General features: G+C 35.9%; 3 protein-coding genes and 1 non-coding gene across 4 annotated transcripts; 3 read left to right on the forward strand and 1 right to left on the reverse strand.

Moving 5' to 3' along the window:
- Nucleotides 1-1,705: 1,705 nt before the first annotated feature.
- On the forward strand, nucleotides 1,706-5,822 carry LOC105163575 (aldehyde dehydrogenase family 3 member F1). Its single transcript, XM_011081986.3, has 10 exons — nucleotides 1,706-2,030; nucleotides 2,126-2,194; nucleotides 2,661-2,757; nucleotides 3,089-3,295; nucleotides 3,396-3,520; nucleotides 3,627-3,731; nucleotides 3,840-4,006; nucleotides 4,091-4,181; nucleotides 4,293-4,442; nucleotides 5,372-5,822. Exons 1-10 carry the CDS (start codon nucleotides 1,812-1,814, stop codon nucleotides 5,609-5,611), a joined length of 1,470 nt encoding a protein of 489 aa, XP_011080288.1. The 5' UTR covers nucleotides 1,706-1,811; the 3' UTR covers nucleotides 5,612-5,822.
- A 1,160-nt stretch (nucleotides 5,823-6,982) lies between these two features.
- On the forward strand, nucleotides 6,983-14,170 carry LOC105163574 (origin of replication complex subunit 1B). The gene is made up of 16 exons (XM_088881646.1): nucleotides 6,983-7,865; nucleotides 7,962-8,097; nucleotides 8,463-8,615; nucleotides 8,690-8,830; nucleotides 8,926-9,077; nucleotides 9,149-9,248; nucleotides 9,365-9,487; nucleotides 9,563-9,721; nucleotides 9,842-9,899; nucleotides 9,991-10,169; nucleotides 10,320-10,431; nucleotides 11,564-11,631; nucleotides 11,750-11,845; nucleotides 12,570-12,646; nucleotides 13,065-13,148; nucleotides 13,868-14,170. The coding sequence occupies exons 1-16, from the start codon at nucleotides 7,099-7,101 to the stop codon at nucleotides 13,929-13,931; spliced, it is 2,469 nt and encodes an 822-aa protein (XP_088737772.1). The 5' UTR covers nucleotides 6,983-7,098; the 3' UTR covers nucleotides 13,932-14,170.
- Nucleotides 8,523-8,600, forward strand: LOC148787948 (small nucleolar RNA snoR28). The gene has a single exon (XR_016066272.1). It is a non-coding gene; the product is annotated as a small nucleolar RNA snoR28 (small nucleolar RNA).
- A 651-nt stretch (nucleotides 14,171-14,821) lies between the features above and the next one.
- Nucleotides 14,822-18,874, reverse strand: LOC105163573 (RNA-binding (RRM/RBD/RNP motifs) family protein). The gene is made up of 8 exons (XM_011081982.3): nucleotides 18,637-18,874; nucleotides 17,532-18,018; nucleotides 16,955-17,028; nucleotides 16,750-16,880; nucleotides 16,356-16,452; nucleotides 16,065-16,223; nucleotides 15,363-15,463; nucleotides 14,822-15,294 (listed from the first exon to the last, which is right to left on the reverse strand). The coding sequence occupies exons 1-8, from the start codon at nucleotides 18,763-18,765 to the stop codon at nucleotides 15,204-15,206; spliced, it is 1,269 nt and encodes a 422-aa protein (XP_011080284.1). The 5' UTR covers nucleotides 18,766-18,874; the 3' UTR covers nucleotides 14,822-15,203.
- Between the last annotated feature and the right edge of the window lie 929 nt (nucleotides 18,875-19,803).

Genomic DNA, 19,803 nt, shown 5'->3' on the forward strand with positions numbered 1-19,803 from the left:
TTGAAATTTAGCTCCAACATGCATTAACATAACCATTTATTAAATTATTAATCCAAACACTATAACTACTTACATATTTTAAATTTATTTACTTCAAAACCAATTTCCATAATTAACTATTTAATCAATTATGCGACTAACAAGTCAAATTGAGCCTTAATAGAACATTATCATTGATATTGTAAAGTACAAAACTTTATATATATATACATTATATAATTTAATGTAATAATGGGAATTCAATGTTACCGAAGCAGATAGGCCGTCGGACTCATACTTAATACCATTAATACGGTAATATCAACATTTTTTTTTAGAAAAAGCGTGATTTTTTTTTTTAAAGATAGAAGCGGCAATTATAATAGGGAAAAATTTGAAAAAAAAAATTATCCATTTAGTTCATAAAATAAAAATAAAAAAAAAATAAAAAAATAAATAAAACTATAATTTTTAGTCCACAAGGGTATTTTGGCCAATTCACCATAAAAATATATGAAAACTAATAAATTGGGCTAATTGTTAGACGGCCATCAAACTTAGGGGGTATTGATAATTTTTCAAACAACAAGGGAGTATTCGTAATTATGTCAAATCTCAAGAAAAGTTATTGTAATTTACCCAAAAAATAAAAAAGAACAAACTAATATGTTATAAATTTCAAAATTTTATTTTATCCAAATATCTATTAAATTTATTTTTAAAATAAAATTTAATATTTTATAAACTCGAAACATTCTATAAAATATATTAACTTATAAAAATATTTATATTAACTTATCCAAACACCCTCTTGATCACGCCAACCTCCGATGGAGACCACCTACGTTTGGGAGAGCTTCACTGAGGACATCAAAAAGGACGCTGATTGGATGAATTTTCAAAACAAAATATAAAAATCAATACTGATATTAGAAATTCTCATTAAAGAATCTCTCGTATGAAAATTTAAATAAAAATAATTAAAATATCACTTAAACCTTGAAATTTAATATAATTATGAATGTCACTTCATTGTTTGAAAAATTGTAAATGTCCCTCCTGATATTTGATGAAATTATGTAATCCTTGGATGAATATATGAAATTATCAACTATGCCCTTATTTTTTAAAATAAAAATTTATAAAAAAATTATTCAATTTGTCAATAAATAATTTTAAAAATAAATAAAAATATAATTCTTATTTCGCAAAGGCATTTTTGTCTGTTCACCGTAAAAAAATAGATGAAAATCTAACTAAAACTAATGGAATGAGCCATTATTAGACGGCCGTTAAAATAAAAATGATAATTCTTTAAATGACGAGAGAATATTCATAATTATGTTAAACTTTGGGAATGTCATTGTAATTTACTCTTACAATTTTTTGTTAATTTATCTTCGGATTTCATTCTTTAATACTTTCTTTGTCTAGAAATATATTTGTTTTTTTGGTTAAAGGAAATTAGAATATTTTAGTCTATTTTGGTTTAAATATTAAAAAATTAGGAAAGTTATTGAAGGTTTTAAAAGTAGAAAGTATAGAATACTTCTTTTTTGGAAATAATATATATAATACTGAAAATACTGACATATTACGATATAACAATCCACGTCTCACCCACGTACGTACGTGTCCAGCATTAATCACACACCCACGAATCAACGAAGCGCACGTGGTTACGGAGGCGGCAAGGCAAAAACATTAAATGAATTCTGATGACATCCAACGGTGGAGCGATGGGAGTAGTAGTTGGAGCAGGTATAAATGCACCAGCACCAGCTGCACTTAGCTGAGTAGTACTGCAGTAGCTGAGGTAGCAGTGAGGGGAAATGGAATCTCAGAGTCACAGCAGTGATGATACGACGATGATAGCAGAGAGCGTGAGAGAGGTGCGGCAGACATTTAGTTCAGGGAAAACGAGGGAGGAGTCGTGGCGGAGAGAGCAGCTGAAGAGGTTGCTGTCGCTGCTGCTGGAGAGAGAGGACGACATCTGCAGAGCCCTCGGACAGGACTTGGGGAAGCATCATGTGGAGTCGTATAGAGATGAGGTAGGCGTGTTTGTGTGTGTTTATTACATACATGTATTGTTGTTGTTTAGGGTTTTGTTTTCCGAGGTTTTTTTTTCTTCTCATGTTGTCTGCAGGTAGGACCCTTGATAAAATCTGTCAATTACGCGCTCCAGGGTTTGAAGAAATGGATGGCAGGCAGAAAGGTCAAATAGCTCGCCTCCTCTCTCAATCTCAAATGATGTTTAATGTTGATTTCAAATCCAACGAACACAGGCATTGCACGTATTTTTACCATTTCATTTTAAATTGAAATTTGGACATGAGATTATTAAATTCATTCAAATTTTGAAATTATTTTTAAAAAATTCCGTAAAATAGTTGAGCCTTTTTTTTTTCCAGATTATTTGAAAGTCTCGTAACATAAACCTATTTTACGGGATTAAAACTCTAATTTCACCAACTAAAATATTTTTCATTTTTAATTTATATTTTTAAACATTCTTGATTTTTACTATTACTCACCGTACCAGTTTTCCTACAATTTATTCTAAAAACAGATATAGAAGTTATTCCAAAACACCGCGAGAGAATAGTACAATTTCATGTCTTCTTAAAGAATAGTACAATTTCATGTTTATATTGAGTAATTATTGTTTAGTGTATTCACAGGCTGAATTGCCACTGGCCGCATTCCCTGCAAGCGCACAGTTAGTTCCTGAGCCTCTTGGAGTTGTCCTCATCATGTCTTCTTGGAATTTTCCTTTTGGTACAATTTCAGTATTTTCTTCCTATTTAATTAATTTAACTCAGTCTTTCTACATAAATAATGTAATTTTATATTTATGCGACATGTTGTATATGTCAAATGTAATATGAGATGTAAAATTCGATTTTAATAAGGTTGTCGTCTCTTTATCTGTCCCACTCAATGACTATGTTGCGTTTCTTTCCGCGATGACATGTCGTATATGTAAAATGTAATACGAGATGCAAAATTTGAGTTTAGCAAGGTTGTTTGTCTCTTTATGTGTCCCGCTCAAAGACTGTGTTGGTTTTCTTTCCGGGCTTAATTTTTTGTTTCGTTGGACATTTTTTAGGACTATGTTTGGAACCGTTAGTAGGAGCAATTGCTGCGGGGAATGGTGCGGTTATAAAACCATCGGAGCTATCTCCAGTATCGTCGTCGGTATTAGCTGAATTAGTTCATGCTTATTTGGATACAACGGCCATAAAAATCGTCCAAGGTGGTGTCTCAGTTGGTGAGCAGCTATTGCAACAGAAATGGGACAAGATATTTTTCACAGGTTTAAAAAAACATTATTGTCATGCCTTGTTTTGTTCATATGTTATGACATTGTGTCACACTCTGAGTTCCTAAGAGGCACAAAAACTCTCCATAAATAGGTGGTGCTAAGGTGGGTCGTGTAGTTATGACTGCTGCTGCCAGGAATCTGACGCCGGTTGCATTAGAATTGGGGGGCAAATGTCCTGCAGTCGTCGACGTTCTCTCAAGTTCTTGGGATCAGAAGGTGGTCTCAGCTTTTATTTTTCAATCATAAGACACAAAACCGGTCTCATTTTTGCTCAAACTTGGTTTCTAAATTCAGTTTCTGTTGTGATAACGATGTTAATCAGATCGCGATGAAACGGATACTTTCAGCAAAGTTCGGGACGTGCGCTGGCCAGGCCTGCATCGCCATCGACTATATCCTAGTGGAAAAGAAGTTCTCAAGCACTTTGGTATTGTTAATTAACACACAGACATATTTGCTAGCTACTATTTTACACCAACTTTGTCTTTGCTATTACATTCTTTGACAAGAACAATGTTGTTTTGATCAAATTCAGGTAGAACTGTTGAAGACTGCAATATTCAGCATGTTCGGGGAAAATCAGAAAGAAAACATTGCAAGAATAATCAATAAAAGTCATTTTTCACGTTTGAGGAATCTCTTAAATGAACCAATGGTTACAAACTCTATTGTTCACGGCGGTTGGCTGGACGAAGATAATCTGTAAGTATTCCTAATCGAGATTTCTGCTTTAATTCAGCTCAGACTTCTGCACATTTATTAACATCACTCTTCTTTTGTTTGCAGGTTTATTGAACCGACTTTACTGCTCGATCCCCCAGTTAATTCTGGAATTATGAGTGAAGAAATATTTGGACCGTTGCTTCCTATAATCACTGTGAGCACATGTTTTATATAGTTTGTCTCGATTATTACACGACTTCATCGTCTCTGTTACTGTGGGGCACTTTCTTTTTCTTACAAAAGAAAATAGCTTATGTTTTGACAGTTGGAGAGGATTGAAGACAGCATTGAATTCATAAATTCAATGCCTAGACCACTTGCAATATATGCATTCACAAATAGTGAAGGACTCAAGAAAAAGTTGTCGTCCAGGACATCTTCAGGAAGCATCGTTTTTAATGATGCTATTATCCAAGTAAGTTCATTAGTAACTTTTGTTGCTGTATGCCTGTCTTGAAATTTCAGAACCCGTACATAGGAGTCTCAAAGTCCCATCTCGCTAGTTATGCGCCTTCAAAGTAGACAATAACTTACGCGAGGACATGATTTCACGTCCTTGTCGAAAACAAAATCATTCGATGACTTTCCCAGATCCTAGCTACTCTACATAAGCGTTTATGATGGTGACGGCATATTCACTTTTTACTAAAACAGACAATACATTGTGTAGGAAAAACATAGGATCGAAACAGAATTTCTTGATTTTGGTTCCTAAATTTTAAAACGAAAACATGCACACCACATATACATTTTTCCTACGAGAATCCCTTTTCCGTACAAACATCAACATTCACGTTTCGTTTATCAGCCTGACATTGGGTTAGATATCCGTACCAATTCACCTCAATGCTCCATTTACAAACTCTCTTGGCGTTCCGATAATAATGTCTAGGCCCGGTGCAGTGCTCTATTGCACCAAGATTTGAATCTGACCAACATTGGTCGGATTCTTATTTTGGTGCCGGTGCCTGATTACAATCAGGCTTCTTGATGCATTTCCACATTTATTGTCCCCAATTTTTTCCAAAATTTTATCCAAAATGACTCACTACATTAAATATTCTGACAACTCATCTCCCAAATGTCCCGTTGCGTTAAATGACCTACTAGCAAATTTTTCAAAAGCCTCTTTAAACCTTCATAGCAAGGATAATAGTATACACTTGATTAATACATTACCTAACATTGAAGTTAACAAGTTGTTCACAATAAAGTTCCACCTATTGCAAATCAAAACGTAAATTCAATCTTCGGCCTTACAATCCTATATCTCCTAGTAAACAACGCCTCAATAATTTTGTCGAAATCTATGATGTGTACTAACCTCGTATATGTCACTGTCAGTATGTTGCTGATAGTTTTCCGTTTGGAGGAGTTGGAGAGAGTGGGTTCGGAAGGTATCATGGGAAGTTCTCATTCGAGGTGTTCTCCCACGAGAAGGTGATTGCAAGAAGAAGCTTCCTGGTGGATTTTTGGTTCAGATATCCTCCCTGGAATGACCACAAGTTACAGCTCTTCAAATCAGCCTACGTCTTTGATTACCTCGGAATTCTTCTCATTCTTTTGGGCTTGAAAAAGTCGTGATTTAAGAGGGTTCAACACAATAACCACCAAAATGCGTCTCTTTGCTATGTAGCAATAATACGAACGTAAAGTAGTCGGGTTTCCATTGTGTAAAAAATTGGCCATCTTTCTACAGTGTGATGAGGTATTGCTAGCTGGCTGCATGCATTTGTATTTATTGTGAGGAATGATGTAGATTGTAATGATGTGCAAAATTCAAACTAGTTTCGCAGATTGGAACTCTTTATTCTACAGTTATACTGTATCTTTTATTTTAATTAATACATATATGTTACCTACATAAATATTACGTTATTCATATAATTTATGAAAAAGAATTATATATATAATTTTTATATGTTAAGTGAAATAGAAGATGCAACGGGATACGAAATTATAAACTCAATCCGTTATTCATTAATTCACGAAAACGAGGAAGAAAATGCAAGTAGGAGAAAAAGAAAAAGGGATAACTATACTCTCTTCCATAATTAATGGTTTGACGTAATTACACGTAAATTTATTGTTGTTTAAAATATTATACAAAATAATCATGAAGTTTGCTTTCATCTAACAAATAGATTATTCCGTTAGATAAAATTCACCGAATTTGTTGATGTTAACAAAAAAAATTGAATGAAAAAGGATATATACATAATAGATTTATAAAAGATTTATTGCATGCCAAATGATTTCTTCCTGACTAAATTATGTTTGTGACAATAAATTCTCACATACATTAATGTGTGAAGATGTATACGTATAATTTGATTATAAAAAGATCTATTTGACTTGCAATAAATCAGCAATAAGTCAATTTTGGATAAACATGGATTTTTATCTTATTTTTTTTGTTAGTATCAGGAAATTTGATAAATTTTGACTAACGAATATACTTATTTATTAGACAGAAACATACATTAAAAGTATTAAATGTAATTTTTTAGATCATATCAAACTTACCTGTAGTTATATCAAATCTGAAGAGAGAAAAGTATAATCAATAAAAAAAAAAAAGGCCAAAGAGAAAGAGATTACTTTAAACAACAAAAGGGAGAAAATAAATACATTATGCATAAATTTTTGATTGAGACTGTTTAAATACATTTGATTTTATTTTCTAATATTGTTCGACTTGATATTAATATTTTGCATTGAATATTTTTACATTGATATAATTAAAATTTGCTTCACATTGATGTAATTTGATTTTAATTAAAAAGACTTGTAATTTTCCTCTCAATATTTGATGAAAGCAAAATAAAGAAATTTACAGAGTACATCGTTTTGATTAAGTAATAATAAAAATTATTGAATAATAATATGATTATTATTATTTGAAATATATATATTATATATATGATATTAAATGAAGCGCCGAAAGGATTGCTAGTTTTCCCGCCAATTTCACTCTTCCACTTAAGAGACTTCTGCCCAACTCCTCTATCCCCTTCTCCTCCCCTCCCCACCATAACACAAACGCCGCCGCCGCCGGGAGTCGGGGAACAATGATTGAGACCCCGAAAATGAAGAAATCTAATCGAACCCCCAAAAAGAAGCAACCCATTTCTTCCCCAGACGGCGTCATTGAACCCCCAACCCCACAAACCTCAACACCCACCACCAATCTGCGGCGCTCCCTTCGTCTCACCTCCGCCTCACCACAGCCCAGCTCGGCACCCTCTCCCCTGAAAAGTTCCCCACATTCCTGTAGGAAGACATTGAAAAGTTACAAGAATGCGGCCCCCCATTCACCTGCCACCATTTCAATAACCCCTGCATCTCCACAGCCCACTGAATCCAGAAAGAAGAGAAAAACTCAAGACAAAGAAGCTGCAAGTATCGAGAAAAGAAGGGTCTTGAGAAGTGATAAATGTACTAGTGCTAGCAATAAAGGTAAGAAAAGAGTGTATTACAAAAAGGTGATTTATGATGGAGGCGAGTTTTCAGCAGGGGACGATGTTTATGTAAAGAGGAGGGAGGACGGTAGCTCAGACGATGAGGATCCTGAGGTAGAGGAATGCAGAGTGTGCTTTAAGCCTGCGGGAAAGCGAATTATGATTGAGTGCGATGATTGTTTGAATGGGTTTCATTTGACGTGCTTGAAGCCGCCATTGAAGGAGGTTCCTGAAGGAGATTGGATTTGTAATTATTGTGAGGCCAGGAGATCTGGAAAATTATTGGAATTTCCGGAGCCACCAAAGGGGAAGAAGAGGGCTAGGACTGCTAGGGAAAAGTTGCTTTCAAGCGATTTGTGGGCAGTTCGTATTGAAAGGTTTGTTCCATCTACCACTCCTATCTTTGAGTTCTTTTCAGGGGATTTCGATTGTTAGATGATCTTATTTCTATTTTCTTTTTGGTTCTTGTGTAGTTTATGGAAAGAAGTGGATGGTTCTTATTGGTGCCGGGCTCGGTGGTATATTATTCCAGAGGAAACTGCTGTGGGGAGACAGCCTCATAATTTGAGGAGGGAGCTGTATCGAACTAATGATTTTGCTGACATTGAGGTGTTCTATCCTCTTCTCTTCATTTCGTTTCCTTATGCTTCTCTTGAGTGCTTCCATTGGCATATTAAATTATGTCCTTAATTGGGCAATGATTCATCAAAAGCATAAGTTTCGTGAGTATTGTTGTACTCATATTTTCCAGAGTCTGTTTAGCTCCTAGTAGTTTTGCCCTGCTCCTCTAAAAAGGATCCCTGATAAATTGTGTAAGCTTGTGCTGCTAAGTTGTGAATGCCACTCATAAGTTTATGATGTCCATGTCTTCCGTTCAGAGGAAGAGCAAACATGAAATATTTACCAAGATTTCTCTGTTTCAACAGAAAACTTTCCATCTTATTCTTCTGTGTGACATGATGTTTGTTTTGTAGATGGAGTCAATTATTAGGCATTGCTATGTTATGAGCCCAAAAGAATTCTCCAAAGCTGTCAATGATGGAGATGATGTGTTTCTCTGTGAATATGAGTATGACATACAGTGGCATAGTTTCAAACGCATTGCGGAGATTGACGAAACTGAAGATGTAAGTTGGTTATGACTTCCGACCAAATAGACATTGCAGTTTCTGGAATTTATAGATACTCACTTTATCTGCAGGATGGTGAAGGAGCTGACACTGACGATGATTGGAATTCGTGTGATGAGTCAGATGCTGTCTCAGAAGAAGACATAGAATATGACGATGAGAGCAAAATCAATTTATTGTGTCGAACATCTCCAGCTCACCCTGTAGCTGCAGTATGCCAATTTTGTCTTTGTTGACATCTAAGACCCCAATCCCCTTGTCTTTTTGCTTGAACTAAATGATCAATCATTTTGCACTAATGTTTCAGAACTCACGCAAGGGACGGATATTTGGACTGCAACGTATTGGGGCAAGGAAAATACCAGAACATGTTCGATGTCACAAGCAGACTGACCTGGAAAGGGCGAAAGCAACACTTCTGCTTGCAACGTTGCCCAAGTCTCTACCTTGTAGGGATAAGTACGTACAGTTGAGTATTAGGTCATAGATTAATGCAATACCCTTATCTTATGGCATGTTACTTTGTGAAGGGAAATGGATGAGATAACCACATTCATCAAAGGTGCCATATGTGATGAGCAATGCCTGGGAAGATGCCTCTACATTCATGGTGTCCCTGGTACTGGCAAGGTAAAGATTTATTGCCAATCAGAATTTGTAGCATGAGAAAGAAGCTGTCTCCATATCATAACATCTAGTTCTGGTCAAAATATAACTTGCTCTTTATCTGCACCAAACTACTGCAGACAATGAGTGTACTTGCTGTGATGAGGAATCTGAAGTCTGAGGTTGATGCAGGAAGCATAAGGCCTTACTGCTTCGTGGAGATTAATGGTCTCAAACTGGCTTCACCAGAGAACATATATACTGTAGGGATATATAATCATTGCAGTATCTGATGCTATCCATACTTCTTGATTACTCATTGGGATAACTATTTCCAGGTGATCTATGAAGGATTAAGTGGCCATAGAGTTGGTTGGAAAAAGGCCCTCCATTTCTTGAATGAGCGATTTTCAGATGAAAATAAAAGCGGGAAAGATACAAGACCTTGTATTCTTCTCATTGATGAACTTGATCTTCTAGTAACCAGAAATCAGTCGGTGTGTTTTGCAACTATGTGGAAAGACCAAGCATATGCCTGACTTCCCTTTTCTTTTATTTCTTTCATTCTTTATTTTTTATGAAGTGCAACGTTTAAACGTGCAACATTTCTTTTGCAGGTTTTATACAATATTCTAGATTGGCCTAATAAGCCAAATTCCAAACTGATTGTGATAGGTAAAAATGCTTGCTGATATTGCTAACTCTCAATGGAATTTCTTATTCATTACCCTAATCTGTTGCTTTGTTGCTTGCATTATCAATTCAGGAATAGCAAACACTATGGATCTTCCGGAGAAGTTGCTGCCGCGCATTTCTAGTCGTATGGGCATACAGAGGCTTTGCTTTGGTCCATATAACTATCAGCAACTTCAAGAAATAATTTTGAGTCGTCTAAAAGGAATTGATGCTTTTGAAAAGCTTGCAATTGAATTTGCTTCAAGGAAGGTTCGCAATCTTTCTCCCCGCTTCATCAATAAGTTGGAGATTTCTTTAACTTTCACTCTTTTCAAATACAGGAATAGGCAATGGCCCATTTATAGGCTAAACTAAATTTTGGAAGATTTATGTCATACTCATGTTAATATTTAACTTTAGGTGGCTGCCGTTTCTGGAGATGCTCGTCGGGCATTAGAGATTTGTAGGAGAGCTGCAGAACTTGCAGATTACCGTGCTAAAAAATCTCCACTTTCTAGCACAGACTCTACAGGCAGGCCTTTCTATAATGATTTCATATATTGTTTTATCACTTTTTGTGATTTCATATTCAGTTGTGTGATTGAAACTCGTATAGATTTTCTAGTTCTGATTGATCTACATAAACAAAGGACCAGCATATAAAACCGAAACTAAGAGAATAAGCAATCAAAATGGGATGCTCTAACTTGACGCAGTGTGTTCAAATTCTCTAACACAAGAACAAAGATAAGGACTCTCCATTATAAAAGACATTGGAATCAGTTAACAGAAATTCAGATATGAAGTGAGGGATATACAAGGTATAGTATCATTAGGCTGTCTCTGCTAAGTCCACCATGTTAAAAATTCCCTCCAGCTCTAATAGGACCTATTGCATTTTAGAAGCTTGGTTGCAGCATATGTTCTTATAACATGAAGAAGCCACAAGTTCCAGTCCTTTTATGGTTTGAGAAGGCATTAATTAATAAAGTCATTTTTCATCTACTGCCTGAGGTAATCTGACCTAGAACATAAAAATGTCCAATCTCCTGCTCACGGGAAGAATGTTCTCTGATTTTAGGTATTGTTGGTAAATCATTTCTTGTCTCTATAGTCTTACATACCAAGATTTGGTTTAGTCAACAGAGATATAATACATCGTTTTGTATGGGCTAGCAATTTTCCCATTAAGCTCAATCTATGCTCTGCAACTAAAGTAGCAGTTGATAGAGGCAGAATTTTGTCTCCATTCTGGAAATTATCTACATTTGAGAAAATTGGCTCTCTGATTTCATGTGTTGTGAGTCTGCTCACTGACTGATAATAAAGCAACTTGAATGTAAAGTCCTGCGGAAGTTCCACATGTTAACTACTCATATGACTCCATATTTGGGGGTTATAGTTAGATGAGATACTTGAAGCACTAAAAGGTTGACCATAAATTAATTCCAGTACTTAATATTACACAACATAACACAACTTAAACTTTATTTTCGCAAAGTATTTCTTCTTCTTCTTCTTTTTTTTTTTTTTTTTGCCTCTTGCTTTGGACATTTCTCTAGTGGTTAACTGACATGGCAGCCTCATCTTGACAAGATAACTGAACTGCTCGACATGTGTCTTGGTAGAAATGTCTTTGATTTCATGTTTTACTGGTTTTGCAGGGAAAATGGTAGGAATGGCAGATGTTGAATCAGCAATAAAAGAGATGTTTCAGGCGCCACATATCCAAGTGAGTTGGATAACCTTTTTTTCTCCAATGGTTACATCAATCAATTTCCGCTGGGAACAATTATGCATAAAAATGATTGTCCTTCATCTTTCTTCTTTTTTGTTTTTGTTGTTGTCAGGTGATAAGAAGTTCTTCTAAACTGAGTAAAATCTTCTTGGCTGCTATGGTACATGAACTTTATAAAACAGGAATGGCTGAGACAACTTTTGAAAAGGTAGCTTACCTGTGCCCTTTTTAGCTTACAACTTTTGTAAGTTGTAAATCACTGAAATCTATATGCTTTTGCACTCTATGTCAAAGATATAAAAAGTCTACTAGATAGGTCTCAACCAACTTCTTTGCCAGAGACACTTGTGAAATGCATGAAACAAGAAGAATTAAACACAAGTATACACAGTTTTTATTTGGTTCAACAAAGAATTGTTCTTATGTTGGCAATTACTCCAGTTTTTCTTATTAGGATGAATTTAGTGTGCAAATAAGATAATTGGCCACCTATCAGCTATCTTTAATTAGGACGCCCACAAAAATATTTTACAAACTTGTACCTAATAATAAAGTGCGTGCCACAGAAGTTTGGCCAAGATGTTATGTTAGCTCATATTCCATGTTGCGATATTAATTATATGATGACAGTAACTCTGTCTCATTCAATAGAGCAGCTCAGCCTTTTGTGCCCCTTTTCTTCATTGTTCCCCTTTTTCTTTTATAATGTAGCATCGTAGGTTTTGATGAAATTGAGCAGGAGTTTGCCTTATTCCTCATTTCTATCTCCTCAAGCCTGCAGTTTCCGCCATAGATAGATTTACACAAACTGACCCGAGAAAGTCAGTCATAGGCATCGCCAGGCTAATGAGGCGATTCGTATGCAATGTCAGCTAGCTCAATGTTTTTCACGTCATTGAATGCCTTGTCTGATAGAATCTTCCATCATGCAGCTGGCAATGACAGTCTCCTGTTTCTGCTCTAGTAATGGAGAAATGGTTCCAGGGTATGACACGCTCCTGAAAGTCGGGTAAGCCACTGTTACATGTTCTATTTTCTAGTACCTTGCGAGTCTATGATAGCACTTGAAAACTCTCAGGCGCAAGAGTAAACTATAGAAACAGAAGACTTCAGATGTGTTCAATATTTTTTATTTTGTTCTTTTTTTTTTTTATAGTAACACTGGATCTGATTTTCTTCACTATTCTTCGAAGAGATCACTTCCAATATTTGTGTAGTAAAATTGGTAATTTATCAGTGTTGTTAACGGCAATGGTGAGCCTTTATTCAACTTGGAATTCAAATCTTGCGACAAAATTGTGGCTTTCACAAAATGGTTCTGAAATTATACTGGTTTTCCTTTTTTTCCCTAGAAAAAGAAACGACAGATCTTGTATAATGAGATTATTTCTCACATATTCATTCATTCTCTATTGTTTAACGGCCAGATGCAAGCTTGGGGAATGCAGAATATTATTGTGTGAGGCTGGCACAAGGCACAAATTGCAGAAATTGCAGCTCAACTATCCCAGGTGAGACTATAACAAAGATGAAATTAAGCGTTAAGAGTACATGCATACCATAGAAACATGGCAATCATCTACATCAACGGAGATTATAACCTTCATATCACACTCACCCCGCCCCCCTCCCTTCCCCCCATAAAAGCAAACATCAAGTAGAGCCTATGATGCATGATATGGATACAGGGGTGTGAATACATTCACACAAGAACAATAGTTCTCAAAGAATACGGCAGAAATGTGGGTTGGATACGACATATGCATTATAAATATTCATATGTATATGTATGTGTATATATAACAGAGAACAGACTAGGATAACATTAGAACACCAATGTTGGTAATTCAAATTTACTAATTGTATCTACATTAATTGTCAATTTAGATCCAAGATATAATAATTTCTGAAGTACAATAAAAGTCAAAGAATTTACAATATAATAGAAGAATAGATGAGATAGTTCAGATTTTTTATTTTTAATTTCTGCCCAACTTTTATAAAATATTAAAAAGGTGTCTATACATCAAGATATATTGGAAATCTCTACTTTCATCTTAAGTATTGCATCCACAATTTTGTTCACTTATTTTTGGATACTTCGAAAAGCATATTCAACACATATCCAGATTTAAGGAGCATTCAGTACGTTTAGGAGTATGCATGCATCGCAAAGTAGAACTCTGTCGATTTGTTTTATTTACTGAAACTCGTGTCGCGTAATTTGCAGTGATGATGTTACTTTTGCGCTGAAAGACAGCAAGGACCTTCCCTGGCTGGCCAAGTATCTCTAATTCAACCATTATTAGGAGATCCAAATTTGAATGTTTTCATGAATTACATCATTAAATTTTAGTTTATTACTTATTTCTTCGGAGATTTTAAAGTTTCTGCAGAGAACAATTTTGTTTGCTTCTTTTTTTTTGGAAAAGGATTCCCCATGTGGTACTTCATGTGGCTTAAACCATTTATTTGAATAAGCACTTGTCAGAGATAAATATACAGACTTCTATATAATTTTTTTTATTGACTATATCTGATAATTCTATTCATTATATTTTCAACTCACTTTTGGATGTGAATCTGGCTTGGTGCAGTTTATGAGCACCATAGTGGTCTAACTTTAGCAGCACAAACAAATGAAATCATGCGACATAGGTATCAACTTGACTTGCCATAACGAGTTCTGCTTCAATTATGCTGAATTTCAGTATTCTGCCTAATATCTCAGCACAATGACAAGCAACATGGTTCAGAAAAAGCTATGTCCAGAAAAAAGATACAGTCATCGGCTTGGCTTTTGTCAAACAAGTTAATGGTTTGAGGTTCTCAAATTCTGGCAAAACCAGCTGATGCAATTATAACGCGTTGATACATTTTTCACAACACAAACAGGCATCATACATAGCAGTGATAGATTTATCTTCTCATTCAACTGAGTTGAAGTTCTTGATGGTTTACTTCAATCGGAAATCTTTATTGTAGCACAGCAAGAACTTATCATGTGAAGCTTGGAAAGAGCAACATAATGAATACTAGATTTCTCAACTCCCTCAACTCTTTGATCACCATGCCTCCAAACGACTAACACTCATTCTATGCACCACCACATGGGGGATTTCACTGTATATCAGAGCACCTAAAATTTTGCAATGTGCTTCATATGGAGATTGCCACCCATCTATTTGAGCAAAGATATTTCATTACAACGCCAAAATCGTACATGATATTCATAATGGTAAGAAGCTTTGATGCATTCTCTCAACTACAAATTTTAATATATAGATTCAGGGACCAATTCCTAGATGGCAAGAAAATACATTGACTATCTCAATTTGAAGGATTACTAAAACTCATAAAAGTAATCCCTCCTTGCATGCAGGAGTTAATCTGGCAGTGATGTAGTAATACTAAGGATTTAGATGCCTCACCAGAACCTAGGACTCAAAGTTTGTGGCATAAGGATGGTTGTGCTGTACGTGACGTGCAACATTTAGTTCAGAATGAGATGCATTACTTTCTCCTTGCAACCAAAAACAAGTATATTGTCTGTGGACCACTAACATTTAAGTTTGCTGTGGCAGTGAAGAGGTGGTCTGCCACAAAGGCCTTCCCAAAATGGCACTTCCATGAACAGCAAGGTAGGCAGCATTTAACCTACAGTAAACATTATGTTAGATCAGACCAAATTATCTGAAAGAAACAAAACATAGTGTCAAGATTACTTGTCAACATCTGGTGTAGCCAAGGGATCATATGCTTCCTCTCTGTGTTCCATCGGTGGAGCAATGCCTGATAAGGCAGCCATATCCTGAGCCCCTTCCGTCTGTAAAGAGAAATATGTAAATAGTCACCCACAGGAGAGAAAAAGAGTAAATCTAAATAGTAAATCCAACAGCATCCAAAAGGATAACATTCTTCTCGTAAGTTTAGGTGATCTTGTGAGAATAAATGAACGGCTTTGCTGGAATAACAATGACAAAACACTCTAACTTGAAGACAGGCCAGAAAGAGAAATTGTTATGTCATTAAATGTTATACCACACCTCAACTCTTAATACTTCTTGTACTGAATCATTGTAGGATTTCGAAGTAGCCCTGAATCCTTATATTATGCATTGGTGTCACCTAAAGATATTCTTATGCACCAATGCAAACCAAGTACACTGGCGTTGGTAAAGTACGGATTCATGACCCTAGTATATGAGTTTCACTACAACAAGATTGGAAGCTTCTAGTCACATTTTTATATGCTTCAGCAAAGATGCTGCTTCTTACTGACATTTTACTGCTTCTTGATGGCATCTTATCTAGCATATAGGAACAAAAAGTATAATATTGGTACAAGAGGAACCATCCCACAAGTTTAGCTATGTACTTAAGCTAATAAGCAGATAAAAGAGAGAAAAGAATAAGGTGATGGTGACCTGATGAGGGTACTGTACATAACCAGCGTATGCACCATATGTATATGCTGAAGGATCCTGAGAGGCTCCATAAGCATAGGCATCATAGCCTTGTCCATAAGCATAATAAGCACTCAATTGACTTGGATCTGCCGATTGACCCCAGACGCCAGTAGCATCCTACATCATAAAACAATAGTTGGTCAAGTGCTGCTTGTTTAGATTTTTTTCCTTTATGTCATAACTGGACTATTGGGCTATTACTTAAACATTTAGCATCACTTGAACATGATGGTTTCAGCTAGAGTTAACCTGTTTCGCTGTTAGACTCCTTCCCCAAGAAAGTCGGACAACCTGTTGGCCAATCACAGCACCCTGCATCCTTTGGATTGATTCTTCTGCAGATGTCCTACGCAATTATCAAGCAGGGATGAAATAACTTCCCATATATATGAGCAAAGGAACGCGTAAGACACTACCCAAACTAAACAAGGTCGTGCACTGTCAAACTCACGTATAATTAGGACGTCAAGAACCAGTTTTAATTACATTAGAGACATTAATAACACCTGCGACAACCAAAGGCAAAAAGGAAATAGATGGTTGTTTCTCTAGAGACACAGAAACTTGCAGTTCAAGAGAGGTAGCTCTTCTCTTATTGCTCAAAACCTGGTAGCAGATGACAGTTTTCTGAGCAAAAATTTACCTTGCGGCAAATTGCACAAATCCACAGCCCTTGGCTGCTGGGATTTTGACATACACAATATCCCCAAATTGCAGGAATATTTGCCTCAGTTCTTCTTCTGTTACATTGGGATCCAGATTACCAATAAAAACCTGCAATTCAGTAAGTTATATAAGACAAAAACACATATGGAGCTACAAACAAGAACATTAAGATGTTGACTTACAGTAGTGTTATTTATATCGTTATCAACAGGAAGTGTCTGCACTGGTGTTGTGTAAACTGGAGGTGGATATATTGCTGCCAGAAAAGGAATAAAAGAAGTTCCGACTAAGAGTACAGAAGACCAAGCACTGAAGAACCAAAGAAGGAACACTTAAATTCTGTCACTAAAAAGGAATTGAGAGGTGAATATGCTCTTATGCTAGTATGACTAGAGTTCTCATGAAGAGAAAATCTAGAGAGCATTGAGGTTGCCCCAAATTAGATAAAGTATAAGAGGCATTTGTCAGTAGCAAATCTGAAAGCAACTGAAAAATTGTTTCTTAAAGATACTCTACAGGTAATCCATCAGTGAGGCAGCCCCCATTATGAGTTAATGTCAAATAATACTAAAAGGGGACAAAATTTCCTGTATCATGCTTGCTATTCTCATCTCTATGTGAAAAAAGAACATTAAAGAACTCACTAACCGATCTACTTTAAAAATTCATGACCTGCTATCAGCTACCAGCACATGAGGAAACTGTAACCAATCACAGTAGGAAACGACATCTTGCAGAATCAATAGAAAGGATTTTCACCTTTAGCGGCACCATACTGCTGTTGTACACCAGTAGCTGTTTTCTTAGGTGTTGCTGCACTAATCCTCATGGGCCTAGTTGAGCAATAGACACCATTCATCTCAACCATTGCTCTGTTCCTTTCCATCTCATCAGCAAACTTAACAAATCCATATCCCTTAGAACGCCCAGTGTTAGGATCTGTCACCACCTTGGCCCCTCTAACTGATGGATAACTAGCTCTGAAAGTCTCCTGCAACAGGTAGTCTGTAACATCAGGTGCTAAATCCCCGACAAAAATAGAGTGCTCAGGGCCTCCATCAGCACGCCTTTCTCCAATCCCAGAAGATGCCCAATTCAACCTGAAAGTTAATTCAGTCCCGGGGATTTGTGTTCCATTATAGGACTGCAGAATGCTTTCTGCTACTTGATGTGATGTAAATTCCACAAACCCGTAACCCTCGGGCTGACCTGTGATTTTGTTGCGAATTACTTTGATTGAGAGGACCTGTATTTATGCAACCACAATACATGTCATTTGCTTCCACAAACCAAAACCCATACCATTGAAAATCAACATGTCTAATTTGATTCCCGCTAGAAAGCATAGCGGAAAGTATCTGTAACGATAGTCCACAACAGCAAAACTACTATCTTGAACCATAAAACAACGTAAAGCAAAGGCCATGAACCCCAAAATATCCAAAATTAAATCTACTTCAACCATTTTGGGCATAGAAGATACGGTGAAGAAATCATATAGCACTCATATTTCTAATTAGCAATCCTCTAAAACCAAATCCTACTAGAGCCAAAAATCATAAACAACAGAAGAAACTCATTTATGCACCAGGGCCCTCCAAGCTACATAACAATCAATACTTCATATTTTATTTATCAAATAAAATCAAAAAGGGATTTCAAGAACTCGAAACCAACTGAATCGGGTGGGAGTGCGCTCGGTACTTTTTACAGTGAACTAGCAATCGCACCATCGTTTATTGTCAGAAAATTTTCAGCACACAAAAAGTTCAAACAACCCAGCAAACATTTTAAACAGAAAGATTACAAATTGCCACAACGAGTATGCATATACGTATATATACAAATACACAATTATCCGTACCTCGCCAGTGTGCGAGAACCAGCCGCGGAGGTAGTTCTCGTCGGCCCAATAAGGCAAATCCCCAATCCAAAGGGTTCGAACTTCTTCCAGCGTGGCCGGTTGGTGATACGGCACCGTTTGCGAGCTCATTTCTGCCACTCGTCTCTTGTATTTATGCAGACAATTCGATTCCTGCGTGCAACGACCGAATTTGCTGTTGCGCTCTTTGTGATGAATTCGAGTTCAGTTTTCAAGGGGTTTTGGCCATTTTTCTTACAAAGAAAGGAGGATTTTGCACTTTGCACCCCCCAAAAACAGTAAATTATGTTTCTGCCCAACAAGTAACCGTTGATGTCAAATTATTATCGAGTTAAATTCATTTTGCTCCCTATGTTATGCTAAAAGATCAAAAAACCCCTATGAAAAAAAAAAATCAGTTTCACCCCATGTTATAAATAAAAAATCACACTGCCCCCAGTCAATGACAGCCTAATTTTACAGGGATAATAACTAAAATGCCCCTCCATATATATGAATGGGCTATTGACCAGTTTAGACCAGACGTCCTACTTCTTCAACTAATTGAGAGAAAACCCTAATCCTTTGATTTTTTAGGTTACTTTGCTAAAAAATTTTAAATCTGACCGTTAAATCGCGAAGAAAAACTTGTATAATCAACAAAAAAATGTTAACGAAGGTGGGTATCTCTACTTTTCGCTCTTCTTTTTTTTGTGGTGTTTATGTTGCATTAGGATTTTTATAATTTACGATTTTTATAGTTATGTTATGTTAGGATTTTTCTTATGATTTAGAGTATGATTTAGGGCTTTTATAGTTTTGTACTAAATTTTTAAACATAAAAGTCTGAGTTTTTCGATGTAGGTGTTTTTTTTTTTTTTTTTTTGTTTCGGTAGGAGAGAAATCAACGAGGTTTCGGAAATATATGAGGTTAGTTTCCAAATCTACTACTTTAAGGTATTTTTGATGATTTTTAAAAATAAATTATCGGTTAAAGAACCGATTTTTAGGGTTTTTCTTATTTCTTTATTCTATGTTATTCTGTGTAGGGTTTTTCCTTTTATAGTTTCTGCAGGAGAGAAATAAAAGAGGTTAAATGATATATGAGGTTAGTTTTCTAGATCTACTATTTTAATGTATAGACAAAAGAAAAAAAAAAAAAAAAGATTG

The sequence above is a fragment of the Sesamum indicum genome, linkage group LG6 (assembly GCF_026168435.1).
Source record: "Sesamum indicum cultivar Baizhima isolate 11 linkage group LG6, ASM2616843v1, whole genome shotgun sequence".
In the NCBI taxonomy this organism is placed as follows: Eukaryota; Viridiplantae; Streptophyta; class Magnoliopsida; order Lamiales; family Pedaliaceae; genus Sesamum; species Sesamum indicum.